At 42.2% G+C, this 25,013-nt stretch overlaps 1 protein-coding gene across 1 annotated transcript in view; it reads right to left on the reverse strand.

Moving 5' to 3' along the window:
- The window catches only part of gulp1a (GULP PTB domain containing engulfment adaptor 1a), a 42,772-nt gene extending 22,842 nt beyond the window's left edge, over nucleotides 1-19,930 (reverse strand). Inside the window, exons 1-2 of the mRNA XM_079230652.1 lie at nucleotides 19,845-19,930; nucleotides 1,182-1,262 (exon numbers count right to left, since the gene is read on the reverse strand). Coding sequence (XP_079086778.1) covers nucleotides 1,182-1,209 — 28 coding nt within the window. The 5' untranslated portion in view covers nucleotides 1,210-1,262; nucleotides 19,845-19,930. The remainder of the gene's footprint in view (nucleotides 1-1,181; nucleotides 1,263-19,844) is intronic.
- Between the last annotated feature and the right edge of the window lie 5,083 nt (nucleotides 19,931-25,013).

Below are 25,013 nucleotides of genomic sequence, written 5' to 3' on the forward strand. Positions count from 1 at the left end.
TTTCCCACAAGGCAACTGGACAACATATTTCAGACCCCAATGAATGAACGTATCTTATAAACCCCACACTCCTTTGCAACACAGACTTTCTGTTCAAAAGTGTAACCTATAGGTGACATTATCAGGGTTATTTTTTCACATTTGGGAATGCTCCTCCAGAGCCACAGAGGACATTATACAACTGTTTGCTGATTCGTAGTTCTTGTGACAGGTAAACTAACCAATGCCCCATTAAATTCTGCAATGACTACTTAATACAATTGGAACGCTACTGAAAGAATGGTGGAATAGGGATATGAGGTGATGGCATTACTTCATACATATGTATATGTATATATATATATATATATATATATGTATATATATATATATATATATGTATATATATATATATATATATATATATATATATATGTATATATATATATATATATATATATATATATATGTATATATACATATTTTTCCATTCAGGTATTTTCATGCACATATTTGAAACATTGGATCAGATATACTGTATGGAAACTACAAAATGCAATAAATAAAAAAAGTCAAGCTTGTTTGAGGGTTTTTTTGTGCCTAAATGCCTTTAAGGCAAATTCAAACTTCCGGAACATTTAATCACGTGACTCTGCTGTCAACGGCCCTTGACCGTGTGTTAGAACCATTGCATTAATATGTCTTTGTCTCCAGACAGCATGAAACATGGTCGGTACTAGCCGACATGAAAGAACAGTTAGAAACGACTTCCTGAAGACGCTTTCATCGAACATGAGTTAGATGGACAAGCGGACCCGTTTTGATTCCTGTTCGCAATCTGCACTTCTTCTACACTGTTCACAGGCTGATTACAGCCATCGACCACTGACCAAACTAGTTTATTCCTACTAAAACAGTAGCTGGAAACACACTCAATTCACACTTCTTGCTTGCAACACTTCAAAATATCACTCAAAACATGCTTGACATTTAAATGGAACGCATTTGAAAAGAGTCTAAAAGAGTATTGTGTTGTTGCAAAAAAAAGGTTCCAAGACAAAGAGGGATCTGTGCTTGTCCCACACAACAGTGCTCCCCTCTCAGCCGTCTAAAAGAGTCAGCGCAGCCTGCGGCAATATTGAAGCTAAATCAGGCAATGCCAAGCTCCATAAGCTAAATAAGCATTAGTTATTTCTGCTCACCTTTTTTCCTGTTGAAGGCGCGGTTCATAGTGGAAAATGTGCGTCTCCGATGTCCCTCCGGAGTGTCTGCTTATATTCCACCTGGAAAAGCAGCAGGGAGAAGGGAGTTAAAAATGGCTTTGACCTCAAACTTCATCTAAAAAGGCAGAAAGTAGAAGAAAAAAACATACAGTCTAATGTTGTTTTTTTTTCCTGCAAAAAAAAAATCCCCACCCTCAGAGTGAGGCAATGTTGAGCTGTCAGAATGTGTTCCCATTAAACTCCCGGACCATCTGCATTACAGTTGTTTACCACTGGGCCACATCATACTCATCATCTCTGGCTGGGGCTGTCATTCTAATTCAATAGTGTGGGCTCCGTAAAATGTAACATTGTTTGCTGTGATCCTCTGTCACATTATTTTTCTAATCTTTCCAACGGAACCAGGGCATATCTTTCCGTCAGGATGCTGCAAGGTCACCTATACGCATCCGGCTACGCACACAGCAAGAAGGCAAGGAAGCTGACACGAAACCCGTGAAGTCCAGTCGTCACGAGAGATGACCTTGAGTGTTTTCTCACGAAGCATCATCTCCAGATTGATGTCAGTAATAAAAACTGATCTCACAATAAACAACAACATTGTCTTCCATCATTATGCCACTTGTAGTGATTTAGTCTGGATAAAGACAGAGATGAATGTCAAAGTCATGTTTTACTTCCCTCATTGAAACATACTGTTGTTATAGCAGGGTAGCCCTTAACAGCACACAACTATTCATCACGATTGTGTCATTGATTTTAATGGAGAAAATATTTCCGTTGAAATGAACAGAGCACTGCTTTCACTTCCAGGTTGTGCAACATTTCTGCAAATGTACACATAAGGGCCGCTGGATATTGGAGAACATGAAATCTGCGATATGAAAAAAATGCAGGAATGTTCACTTGAACTTTTCGAAACTACATTTTAAAAAGTTAAATACATTGTGTTCTGCATTTTGAGAGCAAAATTAAAAAGGCAACGTCTATACAGGCACAACAAACAGACGTGTTTGTCGTGTGCTGGCTGTTAGTTTAAGCAATGCTTGATTTGATTTACAGCGAGGTTTCCCACGATCAGACCACAGGTTTTAAACAGCAATATTGCAGCTGAGCACGATCCCTTAATTGTAAGAAGCCAAAATTCTGATTGCGATTAATATTGGATTATTGGCGCAGCCCAGCTGTTGCTCTACCGGAGACACTGGTACAGTGCATTAACACAGCTACTTCACAGAAAAGGGGGAGCTGTGACTTTTACCAATGCAAACTGCCCGCCTCCTCAGCATCACTGAAATGTGACAACGCTTTGACCGCTTTCAGGCCTTTACATCAATTCCCCACAGGAGTGGAGTAGTCCAGAGTCACTCCAAGGACACACTGTCCAGGACTAGGACGCTGTCAGCCGGCTCCACAATCAATATTCTCCTCTTTTGCCATGAAAAGAATAGCAGCAAGGTCTGCCACACAACAGCTATCAATCTTTGTCTTTGAGAACCAATTAAGGTGTGCCTGGGCAATTTAGAAAATGAATTGAATTCTTCCATATTTGGTATTTTTCCATTTATCAAGGGAAGACATGAGCTCTTAAACATTTTCAGCAAAAGTGGAAAACAACTCCTGCTCATCGTCTTGTAGCCACGATAAACTGCTCCACTTTTTTTGAAAAGATGAAAACTGTGATAGAGCTCTCCATGAACATCCTAGAAGATGTAATGGATCAAGTACCGGTTGTCACATAACAAAAAAGAGTAAGTAGATATTTCTGTCTTTATTTATACTAACCTTTACATCTCAAGCTTAGTCTTCCACTTGTTGTTAGGTTGATTATTTTTAAACTCCTCGCATTTGAAATTGAGATCTATTCTAGTACATTGGTAGGTTTAAAAGCAAAAGCTTTAGAGAGAAAGAGATTAATCATGCATGCCGTTGTTCATCTCATATTTTGATAGGCAGTGCCTTCTCCATGTTTGGCTTGCATGCTAAATTGAAATGCACCATATGAGACCCCATTCTAGACACTCGGTGCTCTCAAGCCGTTTTGCTTCTCACAGTAAATCTTTGCATGTTGCATCATCGGCCCTGCAACAGACTCTGAAGAAGTGACTCTGCATAGTGGCTTTTACGCTGCCCGAACACCAATTATGAGTGACATAAATGGCGCCATTCATGAGAAAAATAAGCTGTTATATAAAAGGCATTACCAAACAATAGTCCTTGGGGCTGAGACATGAGGGTAAAACTGCAGATTGTGAAAACGAATCGATCTCTGTAACATGGGAGGTTAATGGGTCATTAGCTTTGACTGAGTAGCAGTGAGGAGCCACTGCAACATGATGGAGTGATGCTATTGAGTTAAATCTTCTCCTTTATAGTCTTAATGCAGAGGGGAGCTGGAGACCAACAAACAAACCATCCTTTAAAAAACATTTGTTTCTGATTTTGCATTAAACAGGCTGATAAAAGGAAAACCCCCTGAGCTGCAGACAGTAAATAACAAGGCACATAATGCTATATGGTGTGTAATTGAAGGAGATGTAGTTTTCGGATACAAATATACAATGTATGTGGGTTTCTCACAGTAAGGGGATATTTTACTGCAACAGAGGCCCCAGAAAGGGCTGGAGAAATGTTAAACGGAACAAGCTTCAGGGTGGGGACTGGGACATTCCTCAGTCGAGCAAAAACAGAATATCTTTTCTGCTGAAAAAGACAACTTGTGTTCCCTATTCAACTGGTCTCACATGCTGCTGTTGACATTGCATGGGCAGATGAACCAGGACACCGCTGTTGTTTACATTTCACCACAAGACAGGGAGGGTGGATTCTCCAGGACGCGGCACCAAACTGCTCTGCAGTATCTGGACTGACAGTATTATGACCGTGGCTTCAGCATTTTAGAGAACCAGCATTTTGTCTTCAAAGTAAGTTAGATATTATTAGCACTGAATTGAGAAGATCTGACTTCCCTTCAATGGGTCTTTCATATAGTGGCATAACGTTTTATTATTTTTATCAAATCTAGCGTGAGAGAGGCATCGCTGGGAATCTTTTGTGGCAGGAAGTATGGAGGGGAGCTTGACTGTCTCTCTTCATATCCATCATAACAAATATATATTTTTAAGCAAGTGCAGAGGTGTGGTACACTTGAGAATGTTGCAAAACAAGTTAAATAACTTCCACTGGAGCTGGCATTCTCGGAGTTAATTGGTTGGCGGCAAACAAAGGATTGGAAACTGATCTGGCTTTCCGTATCCGACCGCAATCCCGATCCTGTGCATTGGCTTAAGACGTCCTGAAAAGTCGCCAGTGAGCGCTTTAAAGTCCTTAAAGTGGAGACTGGTCTCATTTTGGCAACCACTGCAGACATGTCTGGCAGCGGACAAAGCCTGGCTACCTTTCTGTTTGTGTGTGACACACTGTGGTGTAATGCGAACACCTCCCCTGACACCTGACTGTGATGTCACTCATTTTGATTGGCAGCTGGCAGTGTTCGGCCTGTTTTAATAGCTTCCTGTCTGGTGAATCAACAGCACCCCCTTGGGAGAACTGTCGACCCCAAGGCGCACACACACACACACACACACACACACACAGACTTAACACTGGGCTGCAAACTCCCTCAGTCTCCCTTCGATGTTTGCCAGCTGCAGTGGAAGCACCCGGTTAGGTTAAGGCTCGCTTCTTCTCCAGAAGAGTGTGTGCATACGAGCAGACATGGTAAGACTCATGAGAAATGGGCTCACAGTCTCCCGACGGTCCATAAAGAGTCCGTTAACATGTAACATTTAGGTAAACAACCCTTTCCAAAAACACACAATATGCAGTCCAAAATGTGTTTCTGAACTTTTTGGAGAGGAAGAATCCGTAAAGCATCAGCAAACACTTCACATTCTTGGCATATCATCCTCTAAACAGCAAAGCAAAAGCCATGTCGAACCATTCACCTTCGGTGACTCAAATGTTAGGAATTTAGCTCCGGAGAGACTCTTTCTGGGAATGAGTGTGACCTACTTTGACCCTGTGGAGTCCTCTCTCTCTCAAGCCCGGACAGCAGATGAAAATGACTCCAGATGCAGAGGTTTGAGAAAAGTTCATGTTTAAGAAGGTTTGTAAAAAGAATAAATAAAATGAGAGCAAAGTTAACGTCCCATTTTTAAAAGCCTCTCAGCCAGTCACTAATCTGACCCATATGCGCTAAAAAGGCAGCAAGCTTTTAACATGGACTAGAAGCAGAGCACTGTGGTCCCAACATAATGCCTCAGAAAAGCAAATCAACAAAGATCCTTTGTTTTCTTCACTCTGCTCTCGCCCCGGCTCTGGCTAAGCGCAGCACACTAGACATCGCAACTCCAATATGTTTATAAATTTCGTCCCAGAATTCTTCAGTTGAATCACCCGTGCTGTCTTGGTGTCTAATCTAAAAGCCAGACTTGTTTCTCTCAAAGCCTGGCGCTTCAGCTCCTTCAGATCAAATGCAGCGCCCTGACATACTTTATCACACCGCTACAGAAGAAGCAAAAAAGAAAGATCTATGGAGAGAAACATGCAAACAACAACGGAGCTGAGATAAAAGCTACTTACTTGTCTTCAAACTGAGGAGGAATAGCGAGGAGGAAGTTCCAGCCGATCTTAATAGTTTTCAGCTGTGGGCCAGATGGTGGTGCACTAAAGACTGCAGCAAGGAGAATCGATGGGGTTTGCAAACTCAACAAGAAGTTTTTTTTTGCCTAGACACATGATACTTGACATTCAAACCCAACTTCCTCCGCCCACAGTTCGTCCGAAAGGAATCGTTTGGAGGTTTGTGCGAGGAAAAAAAAGGGGAAAAAAAGCAACGAGACCCCTTTCCACAGGAACTGTTCCACCTAGATGCACAGTGGCATAGCGGAGGCGACCTATGAAAGCCAACATGCAAGAGGTGGCAGTCTGACCCTTTCGCCGAAAGTAAGTGATTCATCATCCCACCATGTGCCCCTGGCCACCGCCTTAGGTCAACATCTTGGAATCAATCAAACCAGCGGCTTGGCCAAAACATCATGGAGTAAAAAGTCAAAACACTTCTCCGTCAAAAAGCCTTGAAAGCCCCCCTGTGGGATGATGTCAAAGTAATGATACCCTTTCCTTTTGCACAGCGCTCCAGAAACCTTCAGCGCTCCAAAGTGCCTCAAAAATGTTGTGAAACCACTTTCAAATCTGACACTCGACGGTCCTCATTTTATCACATAAGAGATGACTTGGTCCGGGGAAACCATCAAAGTGAAGACCGGAGGGGGGGGGGCAGAAAAACACCTGAATGTGAAGCCCGATTTCTCTGCTTATTGACAACATTGAAAAGAGCTGTGCAGCTTTTAGTTTTTTATCTCCACATCTAAAAAACTAATTTCCGATAGCCGGATCCTCGGGGTGTCATGAGATTGGAGGAAAAACATATCCCACAAAACTCAATCAGGCTTTGAGTAATGAGCTGGTGGCCATTGAGCCGGAGCACGGACCAATCAGGCTCAGGTGTGCGCGATATGATACAGAGGGGCCACTGTCCGTTCAACACAACTCAACAACAAGTTTGTGTAGACAGCATCAGTTATACGACACTGAAGGAAAATCGTTTCTTTTGCTCTTATCCCAATTGACTACATAAGAGTTTGATTGACAGATAGTCCATCCAATCACCTGCCACCTACTTTTTGAAAGCCTGCCCATTTCCAACGACTGCTTAACACATGGTCCTGTCTAACAAACCATTAGGCGGGTCAGGCTGGTTTCCTTGGGGTCTAATAGAGAAACTGTACATATGACACTGCGTTAGTCACACAGACTGTGTGTGTGTGTGTATATATAAATAAAAATAAGAAGTGAACGTATTCACCGTGACTTAACCCATCGGTTTGTGGACTGTGGGTTTGAAGCCTACATTTAGGTATCTTGGTTTTCGACCGTCACCATTTGGGGTTTTTTTGGAACCAGAAGTGATACGGGAGTGTGGAGCCAAGTACAACCAAATGCTGAATAATGATTTTTTCAGGCCACCAAAGAGGCTACAGTTAACTTTTAAGAAAAAACACATTGTGAAAGGGTCAAAGTTCAAGAAAAAAACAACAACAACACACACACACACCTTCCCGACCATAAGACACACGTGATAGCTTAAAAACAAAGGTGAGGGGTATTTTACTGACGTATTCTACGTCGTAGAACTAAACCTCAAAATATGTTAAGCTTGTGTTAACCACAGAACATATTTCAGGCATCTAACCAAAACCAAAACATTCAAAGTCTGGGTTTTAGGACTCCTGCAGCACGTCTATACAATCAGACGAATCACCCATTTTTGGTCATCATCGGAATGAATGCAAGTGGAGGGCACTTCCTCATTGGCTTCACAAAAAAACTACTGGAGGAAGGGCAACTGACTGCTTTTGGAAGTCCAAAAAATAATGCATGGGCATTTTCAACAACGTGACACTACAGAAGAACACATTTGTGGTAATGGTGAAAAGGATGTTATTAACATTATAACTACATTATACAGACGGCTCACATGTCTTCATAAAAATGTTGCAGAAGCCCAGCTCAAGCGAAAGAGGAATTTAAAATATTGGCCTCAAGCTCGTTCCACAACAATGGAGACATTCATCCAGATATGACGACCCAGATTAATTCATGACTGTGTTAGCATTGATGTGAAGACGTGAGTGACGAGCACGCTTTGCATTTTGCACACGGACTTCAAAGAGCTGCTGTCAAACTTTGTTGTGTGTGTGTGTGGCATGTTGCACCTCTGGCTTCAGAGAGTCTCTGTTTGGGAAATAATCAGCATTTCTTTAAAAAGACAAAGACGGTGACACACACTTGTGCGGGCAATTTGAAACGGTTGTACAAATGAGTGGAATACGTTTATTGTTCTTTACATGGTTTCTGGTTAGAGATTTCGCTTGGTCAGGGCCTTGAGTGTTTGTGCTGGCCGGCAGACCTTTTGGTTTCTGCCTGAGAGCATTTAAAACTGGGAGGGCCACAGGATTCGGGCTGTTCTGTTCACTTTATTTTCCGAGAGTTTTTCTTTTCACAGTATCATTCCATGTTTGCGTCTTGTATTAACAGCTGGTGTGGGGTAAGGGAAGTGGCCCAAACCCTTTCTGGGAAAGTGGGGCCCTTGATGCTGCACAGAAACTGATGAAGCTCAGGATGAAGGAAAAAGTAAAGGGGAAAAACTGCTTCATTGTAAAGCGAAGACTTTTAAAGCTATGATTGATATCATCACTTTTTTTTCTCACTAATGTGTCTTTGTATATCCAGGGTCTGACTGTGCGGTTTCCTCTATTACAGTGCATGTTCAATACAAACGCATCTAGGTCGACTGTCAAACAACACCAAATGAGTCATCATTTCAGACTTTGTTTAGTAACTAGGCTACGGATTCATACTTTATTTTTTTTTATTTTATGTTGAGCAACACAATTTACAAGGAGAAAAATCCAGTTTGACACTACAAAAGATGATTTCAAGCACTTTCATCTCGCGACCAACTACTTCAGACGCTAATGTTTACCGTCCTTATGGTTAACACATTTGCACAAGTTCGGGGTCCAATTATTTCAGGCCTCGCTCGGATCGTGTGGGAGCGGGGAGTGGGTGGAGAAGCAGGAATGTGCATCTCACTGAGAAGCATCTCAGAGGACTTGCATTGAGATTCGACGCCTCCCCACAATTTGGGTCCCACGCCGCCAGTGAAGCAAAGTAGTAACGCGTGGTACCAGTGATGTCGTTTAGGTTGGCGTTGCCCGGAAACGTCCCCGCACTACATTTACTGCACAAACCCTACGATGACTACAGCCAAGAGTGAATGCAATCACTTCCATCCGCTACTGGACAATCTTGACTGCATTAGCAGCTCAAGCTAAATTTGAGTTGAATTGACTGACATTGAACCTGCCTTTTTGATTGGAAGCCTTATAAAGCAGGTATGAAATACGTTTACAATCCTGGGTTTACTGTATTTCATTTTAAATGATGTGATTTGCCAATAACATGCCTTTAGCAGTTCTCCTTTTTCTTCTTTTACTTTGCAATCTATTTTTGTGGCTCAACTTCAAGAGCACTGTCCTGTTCCATTTATCAATGTCAACGCCAAATATGTAATGCAATAAAGGGTCAAATCAGCTGGCGCCCATAGACATTGTAGGCTTTTTATATATATATATATATATGTATATATATATATATATATATATATATATATATATATATATATATATATATATATATATATATAGAGTAAGCTGGCTACTTTATACCCTACATGCCTGCTCATGTTTATAAGTAAAATGCAATGTCACCTGGGGAGCACTGGATAGACTGAACTCTTGACACTTTACTGTACGTGTTCACATCTCAGTGTAAACTATGTATGAAGCTGTTAGTTGTTGGAAGGCAAAGTGCATTGACATTAATTTAAAAGAAGGAGCACATCACACTGAAATCAATTTTCCTTCAAACTGTCCAAGAGGAAAACTCAATAGGTCATGAACTGGCCTTTTTTGCTGAATCTACACCAGGAGGCTAATTAAAAGAGACAAGCCTTGCAATATCACAAGGTACAGAAAGGTGTCTCCGGCTAGTGTCCATCTTGTCACTGCGGAGCTGCACACTTGCTCTGCAGACAGCTCGAAAAGGTCATGTTATGTCTGCGGTGAGGCCGTACTGGGGGAATTAATGTATTAACTTATTTTTTTATTTAACTGTTTCTGTAATTCATCTTTTGTCTCCATCCACCAGGAATCTGGAGAAAACTAATTACACTCCTCAATGAAATCAGGCACAAAAAGACCCAACAGTACTATAGTCATTTTTTCTCCAAGCTCTACTCTATGTCATTAGCCATGGAGATGTGAAGCCTGTTGCATATATCTGCTGAACCGTCATTTCAGGAAGACGAATGTCCGCTATAAATGAACTGTAGGCTGTTTTGTCCTTTTTTTCCTTTCCTTCCTCTTTTTAACCGTTGGTGGGAGTGACTCAAGACTTAAAACCGTTAATATTGCAACAGTCAAAAAGAAACATTGAAAAGTGCAAAATTATAATTGTATTCTGAAAAATAATGATGTTTCGACATCTTTCACACAACATTATAGTTTTCCATAGCCGTAAACTCCGCTCTCATCGACTGGTCTTTGGAGGGCAGTTTAGAAACCTCACTTTGGTCATTTTGGCCGTCGTCATCTTGGTTTTGCAAGTGGCACAAGAAGGTGAAGCAAGAAGTACAACTGAAAGCTGAGTAAGTCAATTTTTAGCTGAACAAAATGTTGCACCTAACTTTTTAAGAACTGAAAGCTAACTGTAAACGGCTTATGGTTCTAAGGCAAAATCATGGACAACTCCTAGACGGGACAACGACCACCAGTAAGCCAGCTCGCTAAAGCATACCCTGCTCCATCAGCTATTGTACTGTAATTGGGACAATACTTTACTAAATGCACATCGTCCTGTATTGAAGAAGACGATCGGGACAATAAACTCATGTTTAATTTTTGCGTAATTGGGAACAGTATGACATTCTTTAAAACGTCTGTACAATCAGACCGAGTCGCCCTCTGAAGGCCATTAAAAAGAACTCAAGTTCAAGACAGTCCCACACTGGCTTCACCTGTCAGACACAGAAGTGGTGGCCTGGCTCTGATAAACACTGTACACTGCCAGCTCAGCACCAACCAGCACAGAGAAAGTTAGTGGTGCATTCAGCAGTTAAAGTGCCACATTACTGTCAGCCGGAAGCAGAGCTGTCAGCAGCTGTACAGTGTAGCTCAACTGATCGGAAATTATAGAGCCAAAATAAAGTACTGATTTGCTCCATAGATATGAGATTTCTACCAAACATGTCAATGCACTGTTCCAGGCTAGTGATTTAGTGAAGTACAACAATACAAACAGTCCAATCTTTTCTTCCTGTAAAGTTAACCACAGCCCTGGAAAATACTTCAGCAGTGTCCAGGTTTCCTTTGGCATTCATTAGCAACATTTCCTACAAGGAGGAAGGCAAACGTGCTTTTATTGTCACAAAAAAACAATTTGTTGTAGTTTACTTTGAATTTCAATCCCCCAAATACAGTGAGGACACTTGAGCTCATATAACAATGTTCCAAAAACAATGTTTCAAATACAAGATTGCGAGAAAATTAGGGATATACTGTTCCTAACATGAAGAAAACATTCCGAGAACATTATGTATATTAGGTTTCGAGAATAGATCAGAGAATGTTAAGAATAGAAGGTTTGAGAATGTTCCAAAACAATGTTCCCAGAATGTAAGAAAAATAAAAGTCAGAACGTTCCGAAAACTATGTTTCAAGACCATTAGGAATACAATGTTCCAATTACATTAGAAATACAATGTCCCAGGGAAGTGAGGAAAATCATGTTCTGAGAACATTCTAAAAATAAAAATTCAGAGAACATCCCTAAAACAATGTTGCAAAAATGTTAGGAATATTAAGTTATTTCTTTGATTTCTCCAGTGCATTCAACACCATCCAACCACTGCTGCTAAGTGGGTGGTGGGGAGAGACTTGTCCACCGTCTCCTGGATCACTGACTACCTGACAGGCAGACCACAGTTTGTCAGACTGGGCCGTGTGCTGTCGGATACGGTGGCCAGTGGTACTGGAGCTCCACAGGGAACTGTTCTCCCTTCCTGTTCACCCTGTACAAATTTGACTTCTAGTACAAGTAGGGGTCATGCCATCTGCAGAAGTTCTCTGATGACTCTGCACTGGCTGGGTGTATAAAGGACGGACGGGAGGAGGAGTACAGGCAGTAGTGGATGACTTTGTGGAGTGGTCAGGTAGAAATCACCTGCTTCTGAACGTGGCTAAGACCAGAGTGGTGGTCGATTTCAGGAGGAAGATGACGGCTCCACAACCGCTAAGAGTTCTGGGAGAGGATGTAGACATGGTGGAGGAATACACGTTCCTGAGACACCAACAAACTGGTTAAGGCCGGCTCCATCATTGGCTGAAAACTGGACATTCTGGAAAAGGTGGAGAGGAGGACACTGAAAAAAATATGATCCATATTGGATAACCCGGACCACCCTTTCAACGTTTCAAGAATGGTCCGAAAACATTGTTCAGTAAAAATCAATGTCCACCTACCAGAGCTCATCAAAGCCTCTTTTCCAACTTTAACATTACAGTTAAATCAGGTCAGTTCCGAGACTGTCTGGAAAACATCGTACCGAGAATGTACCGAAAAAAAGTTCAGAGAACATTAGTAAAACAATGTTCCTAGAATGTTTTGTAAGAAACATTCAGAGAACGTTCCAGAAGAAATGTTTTGAGAATGTTTGTAATAACGTTTTGAGACTTTTGGAATATAACGTTTCTGGGACGTTTGGACTGCAGCATTCCGAGAAGGTTTGGAGAATGCAAAGACTTTCATTTTCTAGCTTAGCCAACTCACATAATTAACATTTATGAAAATCAGCAGGCAATATTTATCATTTCAGCTGACATAATTAATAGTTAAATGAGTCCTGAATGTGAGATAAACATATTGTTTCAAAGGTATTTGCACAAGACGGGAAAAGATTATTTTGGATTTCAACAAAATCCTGTATATATTTACAAGACATTAACTTCAGTAATTCACAGTGCCGCCATGGTGTGAACAGCAAACCTGTATTCTAGACTTTTAAACAAGAACTTTCTATCAAGGCTGGACATACTGTATGACAATGTGTTTTGGTCTCAGTATAGTGGGTTAACTGGGTTAACTACTCTAACAAGGTCACATGTCTTTATAGAGCGCTGCACGATTCAGTTTTTTCACCAACCTTGAATGACAACATTTTTAATGTCACAGAACATTGTCAATTTAAATAGTATTTTCCATATTGTGATCTGAATGATGTAAAGGTACGGCAGTGGAGTGTAAGAGATCTGTTATATTTTTTAATGGAATCTCAAGCCTTTTTTAACGTGATAATGTAGCAACAAACCCTGAAGGATAATCTGTAATATTGTAATAATATGTAAAGGCCAGCTGAAACTGAAGGAGAACTGAAATTGACTATCTGTCCATATTACATTAATTTGGAGAAGTTATGATAAATAACATCGTTCCAAGTTCTGACCTTTTCATCGAGATGGCTCTTTTAAGCCTTTTACATTCAAGATTTTACATTAGAAGCAATATTAGATGGATAGACAGCCAAAGTCAAGGTCCAAATTGTGTACGTGTACATTGACCAGACAGAGACCTGCTTACGCCTGGCATTAACATGCGTCTTGACTGATGGGATCACAAATGGACAGCTCCATTTACAAAAGTAAATTAGCACAAACCACTTGCTGAGATTGCCTGGGGTGCATTCGACCACTTATCTTCTTTCGTGTAAATGCTAATGGGTCCTGATGCGTCCCTGACAAGGACGTAACAGGAAAATACAGCACAACCGTGGCTCTCCTTTTGTTCCTCCTTGTTCTCCTCTGCAGTGCTCAAATGAAATAAGCCTGCGTTGACCATGATGTCTGAAAAGGCAGGGAGATATTTTATTTATTCATTACATTACATTTCATTTAGCTGACGCTTTTATCCAAAGCGACTTACAATAAGTGCATTCAACCATGAGTGCAAACTCAGAACAACAAGAATCAAGAAAGTACAATTTCTTCAAGAAAGCCAAGCTGCAAAGTGCTGTAAGTAAGTGCCATTTAAGTGCTACTAAAGTGCTACTGTCTTTATTCAAGGAATAGTCGGAAAAGATGTTTTTAGTTTGCGGCGGTAGAGACTTTCTGCTGTCCTGATGTCAATGGGGAGCTTATTCCACCATTGAGGAGCCAGGACGGCAAACAGTCGTGACTTTATTGAGTGTTTAGTTCGCAGTGACGGAGCTACAAGCCGATTGGATGGGGTGTGAGGTTTGACCATGTCCTGGACGCAGACTGGACCCGATCTGTTTGCAGCACGGTACGCAAGTACCAATGTTTTGAAGCGGATGCGGGCGACCACCGGTAACCAGTGAAGGGAGCAGAGTAGTGTGGGTGAATTTCGGGAGGTTAAAGACCAGTCGAGCTGCTGCATTCTGGGTGAGCTGCAGAGGTCGGCTGGCACTAGCAGGTAGACCTGCCAGGAGGGAGTTACAGTAGTCAAGGCGCGAGATGATCAGAGCCGGGATGAGAACCTGTGCCGCCTTCTGGGTGAGAAGGGGACGCATTCTCCTCATGTTGTACAGCATGAACCTACAGGAACGTGTTGTTGCGGTAATGTTGGCAGTCAGGGAGAGTTGACTGTCGAGTGTCACACCGAGGTTCCTGGCAGTCAGATTGTTGAAGGCAATAGTGAGGACGTGGGTGGAAGAGCCTTTTCCTGGAAGGAAAAGTAGTTCAGTCTTGTCAGAGTTAATTTTCAGGTGGTGTGCGGACATCCACTGAGAGATGTCAGGCAGAGATTCATGCTGCTACCTGTGTTTCCGATTGTGGAAACGAGAGGATCAGTTGGGTGTCATCAGCATAGCTATGGTAGGAAAAGCCATGTGAGCAGATGACAGAGCCGAGAGAGTTTGCGAGTGTGTTGTCTACGTTGTTTTGATTTCTCCCCCCGATTTTTTGACTTCATTTTCAGCAGACTTAGCACAGGAAGTGAATTGTTGCCTCTTGCTGCTTAAAAACAAAGTGAGATCCTTTCGCAGGTTGTGTTCAGACCCGAACAATGCCATAGATGTGCGTAGACACACACACACATTTTAAAATTCCTCTAAATCTAGGCTAAACATACTGCCATCATCCTAATTTTGACAACTGAATTACCACGGAATACCTGTGACATCACAGTGACCTTGACCTTTAACCTTCAAAATCTATTAATCAATCTTCAAATCAGTTCACCCTTCAGTCCGGGTGGAGGTTTGTGTTCCCTCCGGTCATCCCTCCTTAGTGTTGGTATGTCTTAAAAATTGTAATGGTTTTTTTAAGGATGGAAAGCTATGAAGAGAGGAAAGTGTAGAGCACAATTTTAGTGAAACCAAGTTGGCAGTGATTCAGCTGAGAGTTCACACAAGTGAAGGACATTTTCTGTCTTGAGCAACACATTTCCCCCAAACTGTCGGGCCCCAACTGGCCATCGGGACCTGGCAAGCTGATTGGACCGGAGTGCCAGGCCAGTGTTTAAAATGCCTAATTAAATGTGTCTGTCATCGTGAAAACGACCTGCGGTGGCTGCAGTCACTCACATCTCACTTTACATCTCACTTTAAACCCGATGGCACGATCGCTGCATGTCATCAGGCGCGACCGTTTGCACGCACGCATCAACTCGTGAAACCAAAGAGACACTCGGCTGTTTGTATGTAGATATTGTGTGTAGAAGGAAAACCAATGAAACTACGATATGTTCCTAACAGTAAACAGAAGAGAAATACGGTTGCAGTCTGACGTCCCCCTGAGATTAAGACTTCAAAAGTCAAAACAAATTGCTTGAGGTACTCCACGGGGGAGGGGATGGAGTAGTGACATGCGTGGATGCTGCTTGCAGATGGGAGGTAAGTGGGTTTAAAGACAGTTCTGTGACAATATCGCACTTTTGCCTTGAGCGCTTGCGACATGCGGCGCCCTGATGTTCCCCGGTAAATGATACCCCTCTTCAGGACCAGTGACGTGCATGTCTGACATTCTTAACAGATAGCATGGAAAAGGTTGATGGAAAGGATCGGGGGGGTAAAAATATCTTTTGAATGGCGTGTATGAAATGTGTTTCGGGCCGTTCCGACTCTGATGTGTTTACCCCTTTGGGATGTCTACGGGAGAACTGACGGTAGGCTCTTTGGTTTTTAAGGGCTTCATGGCAGTTAGCGAGCGAGCAAAAGGGCTGTGACCCCTACTTCCTTTAGCCATGGAAACATCCCAAGGACCAAGCATTTCTGCATGTATTTTTTACTTTTTTTAAAACGAATGATCTTTTATACCCAGTATTTTTCACACTAGGTTCATCAGAATAACTCCAGTTGGACCAGACAGTGAAAATGACCACTCGTGTTTTATGTCACTCTCAGGTGTGATCTGAACTTGGGGCATATTTGAGTTCTTCTTGATAGCTGCTTGATAATTTAATGAAGCACGCAGGGATAGGCAGACATATCCTTTGGAATAAAAATACATACATATATGTTAAGAGGGAAGTTCGTTTGTCTCGCTCCGAATCACAATCAGAGGCTAAAAGGGGACACATAGTGCTTCGAAGATGAAAAGACACGTCCCCGAAGAATCCAGAGTATCTGCCACCAAAAACCCAATTAAGATAAGCACCTAAATCGAGACGGGGAACAGAAATATATATATAAAGAGGAAAAAAAGGAAGTAACCCTGAAGAAGGCTTCAAAAAGAGGAAATCCCATTACAATTAGACCTTTTCAGTGGTATGGTGTCCACTTTCAGAGCTTCCCCAGCGTAATAAGTGGAGTCTTAACTGTAATGCCAAACCTCAATCTAACTTGGCAATTACATGAAGCCAACTATTTCCTGAAATTTTCGACCAACGAATTAATACTAGCACCGCAGCTATAATTCCGTATGACGCAGGTTTCGTTAAACCTCATCACAATGTGAAACAGGACTTAGTTTAGCCTCATTGTGTTTGTAAAGCATTCAATTGATCAAACGTAAGCGGAGCTTTTTCTTGGCAAACGACAAGTCTTATCATCGCATTGATCGTGACAGATTTGGCACCACTGTGCCTGTGCAGGGACCAGAACCTTCATCCACATCTGCACTACAGCTGCAGGGAATAGTTGGTGCACATGATCTCCCCCGAAACAAATCTCTTTTTATTGTTGTGTAAATGAATCAGCTGAAGCGGCATTACTGGGTGCGATTTTGAACATTGCACGGCGCCAAGCAAACTTTTCCCCCCTGGTGCCCGTCTTTATGCTATGCTAAGCTAACCCCGCCATGACTCCAGCTCTGTATTTAACGAACAGACACCAGTTCGATATCGGTCGTCGTTGCTTACTCTTGTAGCGTGTGAGCATGTTTCCAAACACGTTAAATTGTGTCTCGAACTAATATCTATGGCGCTACTGAGCAGGGAGTTTAGGGAAAACATCAGACGGTTTAATTACGTATTATTAGTTTTAGGCTAAACTTGTTTACTGAAGTTGGTCAGGCGAATATTTAAGCTTTTACACTGGGAACCATTTTAAAAAGGGAATTAGCAATTTCAGCCAAAGTCCAGGTTCCTGACATTCATGTCAGCAGTCAATTTAATAAAGTGACTCATCACAGTCATTATTAGTGTCATGGTAGTTTCTTTCTTCTCTTCATTAAGCTCTGAGGGACAAGTCTGGTTCTGATTTCCTGGGGAGAGCATCAGCATATCTGTGGGTGTGTCTGGACCCGTCAAGGGAAATCATCTAAGGCCACGATGAATGGATTCTTACGCTGCATCTGAGACGCCAGTATGAATACGTAGTATGAATAACACACGCGACGTTAAAAGAAAACAATGTGCGATCAGAACAGTGGGATCTATATTTTCATTGACCACAGTCTTTGTGAGAACCAACATCACAGCACTATTTTCTATGAGGTCTGAGCCCCTCTGCCATGAATCGTTGTATGATAACTATTAATTAAAAATCAATGCAGTGTTTTTGAAAATGTGGTATCACACAACATAAGTGTCCACTGCCATCTCAAACCCAAGACTTATTTCTAAATGGTCCTTTGAAACTCTGTGACTCTTGAACTAAAAGGAAGTTTCAAGGTGGAATCAAGGTCATTTCATCAGCAAAAAAAAAAATCAAAAATCAAATCTTAGTACCAGTAAGACAAGAACCAAAAGAGTGATGGTGATGGCAGGTACCCCCATTGCATTTGCCTCTGGATTGTGGAGAATAGGGGAGAGAAAAAAAAGCTCCTTTAGCTGATGGAACACTCATGAATCTTAAAGAATGATTTCAATGGGCCATTTAAGAGCCAAAACTACCTCGCAATTTACTTTTAATCTACGCTCCGGGTTCTGCGTGATAAGGCTCGCCTTGGCTTTAACATGAAATCATGGCCATAGTATTTATACAAGACCATATTTAAAAAAAGGTCTGTTCGGGTCATGTTTACTCAGAGAAAGAGAGAGAGTGAGAGAGACAGACACCCGCTCAGACGGGAAGCACATGATAAAAAAAGACTCCCCGCTACGTTTTTAACGGCAAGCAAGGTGCTGCCCCAGGGGCACACCATTCATATGAAGTCTCGTCAGAAGAGAGAAAAAAAACTTCATATCACATTTACTTTGACAAAAAAAAACATCAAAGCCCCGAGTTTGCACCGTGCAGCCCCCGCCCCCCACTTCCTCCCTCCCTCCCCTTTTTCCTGCCACTTTATCACTCTCTGTCCTCAGAGTGCTCCTGTGGAATAATGCCTCAAATTGAAGAAGGCACACAGCACTGTGGAGTTTAGACCTTTCACCTGATAAAAGCCCGCCACGGCGAACTGGTACACAAAGAGTACGGAAGGTGTGTGATGTGTAATGTTTTCCTCCTCCATCGCTTAATTACCCGTCTAGTGATCGATCTTCAGCGAAGACGCTGCCAGAGTCCTACAGCCGCATAAAGGACGGGGGCCAACGGTGCCACCAGATTTATCAAAGAGAAACTCATTAAGTCCCGTTTTATAATACATTTTCAAACATCTCGAAAGATAAAAGGCCCGAGCGGTAAACACTGAAGCCGCCGTATTGAAAAACAGCTGCCTGTTGTCATAGTAACACGAAGGACTTTCTGTCGTACAGCTTTTCCAGGTGAATAGTGACTGACAGGAAAAGCGATGGAGAGACATGTCACTGTGCTCAAAGAAACGGCGACGTCTCAAAGTCTTCAACGCGGCCCGTCGGGGGGAAACTCCTCGTGGCGTCACGCGGAGAGGGGAAGCCGACAGCCGGGTGACGGGAAAGCAACGTTGGAGCTCGAGCGAGGCAGATCGCTCTGCAAGTGAATGTATAATGCTATGTGTGAGTTATTTCATCCAAAAAAAGGGAAAGTTCACCCCAAAATCAGATATACATAGCTGTCCCATGTAATGCTTTTATTCAATATAGATTGTTGGCAAAAGAAAAAACTAGGCAACTCACACCAAAACAAACACTGGTCTTTTAGTCAGGAGTATTTCACAATATTTTCCTGAACCTAACAAGGTAGTTTAGTTGCCTCAACCTAACCAAGTTGATTCCTGTGGAGCCAGAAGTAAAAGTATGCATTTAACAAGGCTGACTTTGACACGTGTTGCTGGCTTTCGTAGGTAAACACAGAAAAAGAGTAACTTATACGATATTATACGAACCGTATATTTGAATGCTATGAATTTGAATGCTGCTCTTTAAACTGGAGATCTTCTGAAGAAGATAAGCAGGACAGCATGGAAATGTCCCCTCATTCTCGTTTCGTGTCGCATCACGAAGCGAAAAGGGACAAGAACATGCACGGCTGAATGCGTGAGAGCTGCACCATATGCTGCTCGTTGCCTTTTGTTCCCATAATCACACAGAACAATCAGTGCGGATCTGGGCTGAGAGGGATTTAGAACCGTGTAATGATAATGATATATAATGACAGGCTCGCAGACGGCCGTGCAGAGAGTGACGGTAGATATGGAGCCTTACTGTTACTGCGGACTGTTGCTGTTCGGGTGTCTCTGTTGTGCGTTACTCCTCTACGGGCTGCTGGGAGCTCATCAGTGCTGCGTCTCCTGGGGGCGGGAAAAAGACAAGAAAAAGTCAAGTGTTTAGATATGAGCGAAACTGGAGGATTTTACGACGATCATTATTTTTTTGTACGTTTTTAAAGCTTTTTACGACTATACGTCGTAGTTTCCTGGTGTACACCCTTAGAAAGTACAGAATCGGAACTGTTTATTGCCAAGTATGTTTCACATACAAGGAATTTGTCATGGAGGCTGGTGCATAACATTAGACAATAAACACAGTACAAGAAATAGGAACAAATTCAATTTACAATAGAATATAAAATACAAATAAAGTGCACAGATAAACAGATAACAGTACTTTACACAAGTGTAATGTAGGTGTAATGCTAAAGTGACAAGTGTATTTAAATATGAAGTATGAAGGGATGTGCAGGGAGTGACCGGTAGGAAGTGTGTGGCTCAGACAACACAAAGTACACCAACACTGAGGAAACATAGTTTCAGGTTTGCGTGAAAAGTTTTAGCGGAGTGAAGAAATAAATACAACCGGAGAATGTATTCCACCAAAGTTATTACGTCGGCAGACGCACAGCTTGATGACCGAGGTGCTGACTCGGCTCTTTCCACTGGTAGCACATGAAAAATGTGTTTTACTCAAGCGCCAATGTGCCGCGCCTTCTGTCCATTACTATAAACCATTTCTACTCATATGCGCTATTGAATTTAGAGCGCGGTGTCAGCGGCGGAGATTTGTGAGCTGTCAGTGAATATTAATAGTTCAAAGAAAGCAAACAAACACATTGATCAATCACTCTCAAAAAAGCAATGTTGTGAAGAAAAATCAATGAAATGCTTCTCTGGCAAATCTGAAATCAAAAACCGTATGACAGCCAGATTCACTAGAATGCTTGATCTCCTTTTTCTTTATTTGGCCTGAAGTGTCAAGTTTTTTTCCTCACGAGACTTTTGGCTAAACTTATTAGAATTGAGGAAAAGTTGATTTTGTCACAGACAAACAAATTAAACTGGTCGGTATGTTATAAAGTTATGTATTGCCTTGTAGTATAGTTATCATGAAAGTACCTGTGGAAATGACAGTCAGAGCTGTAAAGGGCATACATGTGGAAGGTCCTGCTGAATTTAAGAAGATATGTAAAATCGCGAAAATGACCTTCGATGACCTTAGACCCCAAAGAGTTAATAAGAGCTCCTGTAGGCAAGATTATGTAGACATAAACTGTTGCAGACCATCCATGCAAATCCAAATTTAGAATTGTCCAAGTTGAGCATGTGGCCTTGGAGGCACTTGTAATATTGTAGGTGTATAAGTGAAGAGTATTCAAAGAGATTTCTTTTTCGACGCCCTACAGGTTCACAGTGCTGTTAAAAAAAGCACCGAAGTCCAACACATTAGCAAAGACCTGACATCCACATCCACAGAAAGAAAAGCAAAAACAAAGGATAGCCAGCATTGAAGGCTGCAGTTATCCAGCATAGAAAGAAAAGGGATTTAACAATTAAGAGATCTCAGCCCGGTCGCAAGTGACAAACGTTGCCATTGTACGTCTCTGCAAACCACAGATACGTTATTGCATCGTAGGTGCCATATTGCAACAAGAGATGCGTGGTATAATAGTGCGTAGAAAGGGTGAGAAAAGTCCACACGGGGCGGGATGGAGCTCTCGTGGATTGCTCAAACGGGGAGTTTATGTTTGTTACCCAAGGCTGTAATGCCTATTACGTAATGTTCCATAAGAAAGGACACCAGTTACATTGTTGGGATACAATGTGCGTTAATTATTTGAACACAAACCAAGAAGAAGTTACATTAGCTAAAACAAACCAATTGTTTGACAACGCTAACCACGTTCTAAACATATTCTTGGTTCAGAAACGTCCACATTCACCGTATCCCGTAGCTCAATGCCAACATTTCTTTTTTTCTGGCGACTGGGTTGTAGAAATTACAATGTGTTGAGTTAATCTGTTTAATTTAACCTAAAACACGAAGCCTGCTTTTACATTTTAGTTCTTGAGAATAAATATCCTGCATAATTTAAATCCTTCCCTTCCCAATAATATAATTTCCACCTCAACAAAAAAATAAACGAAGCTGGCATGATGAAATGTCTCGTGTCTGTCTCGAGCTGAGGAATAACCTCGAATGGGTTTCCTTCATCTTCCCTCTGGGGGTTACACGTGGGCACGCTACGATGACTCATGTGGAATAATAGATAAAGAAACCACTGTCACGTCTCATCTGCCCTCGAGCGACGGGTTTGGGAAATGTGGTTTTAGGTTATAGATCCCGTAGAACAACAAGACTCACCCACACTCCCGCCTGAGATATACTCAATAACGGCGTTTAGTTTCCACCTTCATCGGATCACATAGCACCTCAACAAGGAAACAGGTGTTCGGGATGCTGAGCATGACGCCATTACATGGTTATGTAGTTAACAATTCAATCAGCGGTCGTCTGAACACCGTAAGGAAAAGCCCGGTCTGTGGCGAGTGGGCAGGCCATCGAGCCTCCGATAAAAGGTTTATGCTCAGTTTATGTTGCACTACTCGGATTGTAATAACGGCACGTTGGGGGAACATGTGAAAGGGAATGGCAGAGGATCATTCAGCTGAAAATTAATTCACCCCGTTGCCCCTCATTAGTGGAAGTCAATCACCCGAAAATCATAATTAAGAGACACAGGCAATGAGAAGCTTGAAGTCCCGAGGATGGGGGATGGGGGAGTTTCGTGTCACGAAGGAGGGAGGTCTACTGGATTAATCTCTTTCGGCAGGTTTTGACAGCTCGGTAAGGAAAGTCGACTCTGAAACAAACTCAAAGGAGCGGGCCTTGATATGGCCTTCCAAGTCAAGTCCAAGTGTATTTGTATGATTCCGTATGAAACGTGTCTCGAAGGGATTTACAGGCAAAAAAACATGAACCCAGCTCAAGGTCTTCGGGACCAACGAAAAAAGACTTCCAGAAGAAAAGAAAGCTGGGGCTGCAGCGGACTAAGGAGGGGACATTTTAATTAGAAAAAAAAGAGAGAGTTGTCGCAGAAAATTGGATTACAATCCGACGAGAGGATTATAGCAGGTCTAATACTAATGTCGTGAATCCAATATAAGACATCTAACAAAGTTAGTCCGAGAAATAAGTCGAGGAGAGGGAGCGATTACGTAAGTGTCCAATAACACTGGAATCACTTCCTCCCCATGTGCTCCGGGCGCAGGTACTTATTAGTGAGGAATGTGTTCTAGTGGACCGAGGTCCTGGTTGTGGCAGCACCTTCCATCGCAATAATCCTCATTAAAAAAATAAACGTCCCCCCCCCCCCCGGAGATCTTGAACCCCTTTTCCTTTCCTACAGGCTCTGAAAGTTTCCCTGATAAGAAAAGCAGCATCATGTGGGCAGCGGCACAGATCCAGCCGCATGCTGGAAGTGGGAGATAAGAGACGCGCCGACAGCGCCGGACTGGCTATGAAACCCATTTTTTCCCTCCTCCGAGGTGCAGGACTCTGGTCGGGCTCACGTCAGGTTCCCTGTACAATGTTAGGGTACGAGCTGGCAAGGCCCTCTTAAAAAGCAGCGTCCTGACCTACACGTAGAGACAGTCAAAACGGTGTCGGCATGCGAGACGCTTGGGCAAACAAAAAGGGCTTGCAAAAATAATAATTTGCGGCGACCTCGTGAGTCCTGGGCGTTTCTAAACAGCTCATCCTTCACGGCACATTAGCGTTCTTATGCCGCTGAAAGGACAAGATGGTTTAAGTACACCACTGAGAACTGTAGCGTGCGTCATGGGCAATCGTGTACTGTTGATTTGAACCTAATATTACTTTATTATGCAAGTTGTTTGTTTTTGTCACTGATATTGTGGATGTTGTGAATCTCTTGCAGGAGTTCCCAACCTTTTGTGATTAAGAAGAAAAAGAAGGAAATCTAAGGACCATCCTAACTAAACGAGAAAAACAAAACGTAACCAAAAAAAAGGGAAATAATAAAGCATCTGTCGGCTGTTCCAATAAAAATTCATATTCTTGCCCACACCCGTCACTGCCTGCCATAATGAATCTTCAAATGTGATATATTCAGCTTTCGAACATGAACGACGCAGACGAGACGTCCTTAAAGTGCAAAAAAAAAAGAGATGGAATTAGAAATGAAAATCTCGTCTGTTGATGAAGATCACGTGAGATGACTGAAAGCTTAAGAACAGCTACTGAAAGCACCTTGTGGCAACATTGATCTAATTTATGATCTCAGCTGTCGTGTAGACGAGAAGATCCTCAGAAAACCCACAACAACAGAGCAAAGAGGAAAATCATGTTGTATGATTCAAAATGTACAAACAGCTACTAAATGGACTATGTGGACCTTCCATATATTATAAAATGATAAAGTCGTGTGTGTGTGTGATCAGCAGCCGGTATGTACAGTAATCATCTGCATATAATATAAACTACACCATAAACAACCAACAAGCATTATAAACATGCACTGGTTCCCTTTTTTTATTATCAGTAAATGGTTTAATATATGTATATATATTTGATTTTTGTGTTGACTTTTGTTATTCGCCCACATCCCCAGATCCCAGCAATAAAATTGTTGAGTAAAGTATTCCCAGAAAGATTGGCAAATAAACTTCTAAAATGAGATCCGGGGAGGAGAAAAAAAGTCATTTTCCATCGGCGGGGTTTGAAGCTGCGAGGCAGGCGTCCTTCAGAGCGCACGGGGAGGAGAAGATTGAGTCGGACATGTAATGAATAAAAGAAGGTCTATTGAAGGGAAAAAAACCTGAGAAATATGAGAGGTGCAAACTGTGTTTGTGCTCATGTCATAGACTGCATCTCAGAAGATTTGAAACTTTGCCAATAACACACACACACACACACACACACACACAGCAGAGGCTCTGATGCAGCAGAACTCTGCTGCATCTCCACTGGTGTGCTGAAGAAGCAAAAGGGCAACTTACCGCAGTTTTAATGTACAACCTGACCTACTTCAAACACTAACTGATATTCCATGTCAAGTCGACTTCAATCAAGCTGCGTTGAACTGTGACTCCAACGTGAGGGAAGCGAGAACCGCTGGCCGACCAGCAAAATGCAAAC

Source organism: Taurulus bubalis (genome assembly GCF_910589615.1).
Source record: "Taurulus bubalis genome assembly, chromosome: 15".
Classification (NCBI taxonomy): domain Eukaryota; kingdom Metazoa; phylum Chordata; class Actinopteri; order Perciformes; family Cottidae; genus Taurulus; species Taurulus bubalis.